At 27.6% G+C, this 2665-nt stretch overlaps 1 protein-coding gene across 1 annotated transcript in view; it reads left to right on the top strand.

The window, feature by feature from the left end:
* The window catches only part of LOC123007744 (aminopeptidase N-like), a 21608-nt gene that overhangs the window by 5524 nt on the left and 13419 nt on the right, over positions 1–2665 (top strand). Inside the window, exon 2 of the mRNA XM_044403169.1 lies at positions 1284–2038. Within this exon, the coding sequence (XP_044259104.1) occupies positions 1284–2038 (755 nt within the window). The remainder of the gene's footprint in view (positions 1–1283; positions 2039–2665) is intronic.

The raw sequence follows: 2665 nt of genomic DNA, 5'->3' as shown, positions 1-2665 counted from the left end.
CTTAAATTTTGTCACTTTTTTGCAAAAAAAAATTACAAAAACACATTTCCAAGTCTAATTTTGCAATTTTGTATTTTGTTATGCCAAAATCTCCACAATTTTAAACGATTTCTTGATAAAATTTTCAAAAGTTAGTTTCTTGGTAAAAAGTGTTCTAAATTTTTCAAATCAAGCATAAATTAGGCCTTTTAACACTTTTGACCGATTTTTTGCTGACAAACACTCTAAATCTTATAAAAAAAATAACAAATTTTTAACTTAGTTCTACAATTTATATTAACATTTTTTAAATTTTTTCAATCTTATTTTGCAATATTCTACTTTGTTTAACAAAATTTCTCAAATTTTTTACAAAATTACACATTTTGTGATTGCAATAAGGCATCAAAGATACAATGTAATAAAACTTTAAACTTTACTGCAAAAGTAAAAATACTCTAGGAATTTTAAAATTTTAAATGCATTTTTTTCAGAAACTATAAAACTTAGAGGAAAAAGCAAAAAAGTCAGAATATTTCAAGCGTTTTTGCAATAATCGATCATTTTTGATTTACTGAAACTCACACTCAAAACTCAAAAAATTTTTGTTTTTATTTTGGTTTTATTTCTCACATAATCACCAGTTTTTTGCAAAAATAATACAATTCTTGACCAATTTTGTATTTTTTTTTATTTATTTTTAACATTTTGTCAAAAAAGTGCTATTTAAACCTATTTTCGATGAAATTTTTCGAAAAATTTGACGTTTGTGGTTGAATTTTCACTTAATTTTGTGATATTTCGCAAAATTTTGCAAAATAATTGAATTTCTCTATAATTGAACGTTTTTTTTTTCTGTATTTTTACTTGAGAAACGTTAATTTACTGATTTTTAAACATATTTTTTTTAAATTTCCGAAATAGTTCTCAAAATATATCAATATTTACACCAATTTGATATTTTTTTGTGTTATTTTTGACAAAGTTGTTAAATAATTGCATTTCTATTTTAAAACGTGTTAAAATATCCGAAAAAAGCAAAAAGTCTCTCATTTTTGACTTAATTTTATAATTTTTTATTTCTTATAAAACATTCTCAAAAAATTGGCGTTTTTGACTGAAAAACGTTTGAAAATTACACAAAAAGGTGATTTTTCTAGCTCGTTTTTTGGCAAAACAATGTTTAACCAAATTTCTAGTTCATAAACATTCAATTTTTTTGCCTTTTTCCAGTGCAAAAACAATATTTTCAAACTCATGAGTGTAAAAAAATCAAAATTGGTCAATTTTCGTTTCCATTTCAGTTGCAAGACGACACGAAAGACATCGAAGAGCTGATAAACAAGACAATAAATGAAGAGCCTGAGGAAAACATTCGACTACCAACAAACTTAAAACCGCTTCATTACCGACTGAGAATTTTCCCGATTTTGGACGAGTTTTCCCCCGAGAATTTCACTTACACCGGAGAAGTGAAAATAATCATTCGTTGTCTAACAAAAACCAACAAAATAGTTCTCAATTTGGAGGATTTAGAAGTGACAGAACACAACGTTACAGTTTCAACACTAAAAACCACAATTTTACGTTACGAAAGTTTGGATAAAGAAAGTGATAAAGACCAGCCTGAAATCTACATGAAAAACTCGACTCATAACAGTTCGGTGATAATCGTCGAAAGCGAGAATAATTCCACAGATGAAATCCTCATTGGAGCTGAAGCAAAATCGCTCATAATCCAAGAAGTTTACAAAGAAGACAATTCCAAACTTTACATCACTATGAAAAATTTGCTGGAAAGTGGGCATAATTACACGATTAATGTCAAATTTTCCGGGAATATTACTAATAATCTAGCGGGGTTTTACCGGACGAGTTATAAAGACTTGTTGGGGGAGAAAAAGTGGTTAGCGACGACTTATTTTCAGCCGATTTTTGCACGAAGGGTTTTCCCCTGTTTCGATGAACCGAATTTTAAATCGTCGTTTGAAATTAGTGTTGCGAGGAGGACTAATATGACAGTGAGGTCGAATATGCCTCTGAGGGAAACCGAGCCCATGTAAGTGACTTTTTTGTAAAAAAATTTTTTTCTGAAACTTTGGATTTTATTGAAAAAGTAAAAATAACTAATAATAAAAATCTGAAGTCAATCGGGGTTCGAGTTTATACACCTAGAAAAAAAATTCTTGCTTAAAACGCTAAAATAGAGCATTTCCAGATAGTATTTTACAATTTTTTGCATTGTTTTGGCAAGATATCTAAAATTTTGTGAGTTTCGTATTAGAGAAAAAAAGCTCTAAATACATCAAAATAAGACAAAAAAAGTGCATTTCAGAAATAATTTATCATTTTTCTGGCTTGAATTTAGTGAGTTTTTATTAAAAAAGCATTTTTGATTTAGTTTTCACAATTTTCTGGCAAATTCTCCAAAATGTTTTGAGTTTCTCTGTAAAAAAACTCTTCTCATTCATAAAAACCGCATTTTGCAATTAAAATTCGAAAAAATTTATGGAATTTATATTTATAGGTCTAATTTTGAAATTACTGCCTTATTTTGGCAGTGTTTTAGATTTAATTAGTTTTTAAACAAAAAGTGCTCTAAACTTTTCAAAACAAGAAAAATTTTGGTCATATTCGATATAATTTTTGCAATTTTCTATTTTGTTTTGGCAAAGTCGCTACAATT

The sequence above is a fragment of the Tribolium madens genome, unplaced genomic scaffold (genome assembly GCF_015345945.1).
Source record: "Tribolium madens isolate multiple individuals breed KSU strain unplaced genomic scaffold, Tmad_KSU_1.1 Scaffold_3;HRSCAF=73;Tcas5.2_LG2, whole genome shotgun sequence".
NCBI lineage: Eukaryota > Metazoa > Arthropoda > Insecta > Coleoptera > Tenebrionidae > Tribolium > Tribolium madens.
This window is presented reverse-complemented; position numbering and strand designations above follow the sequence as displayed.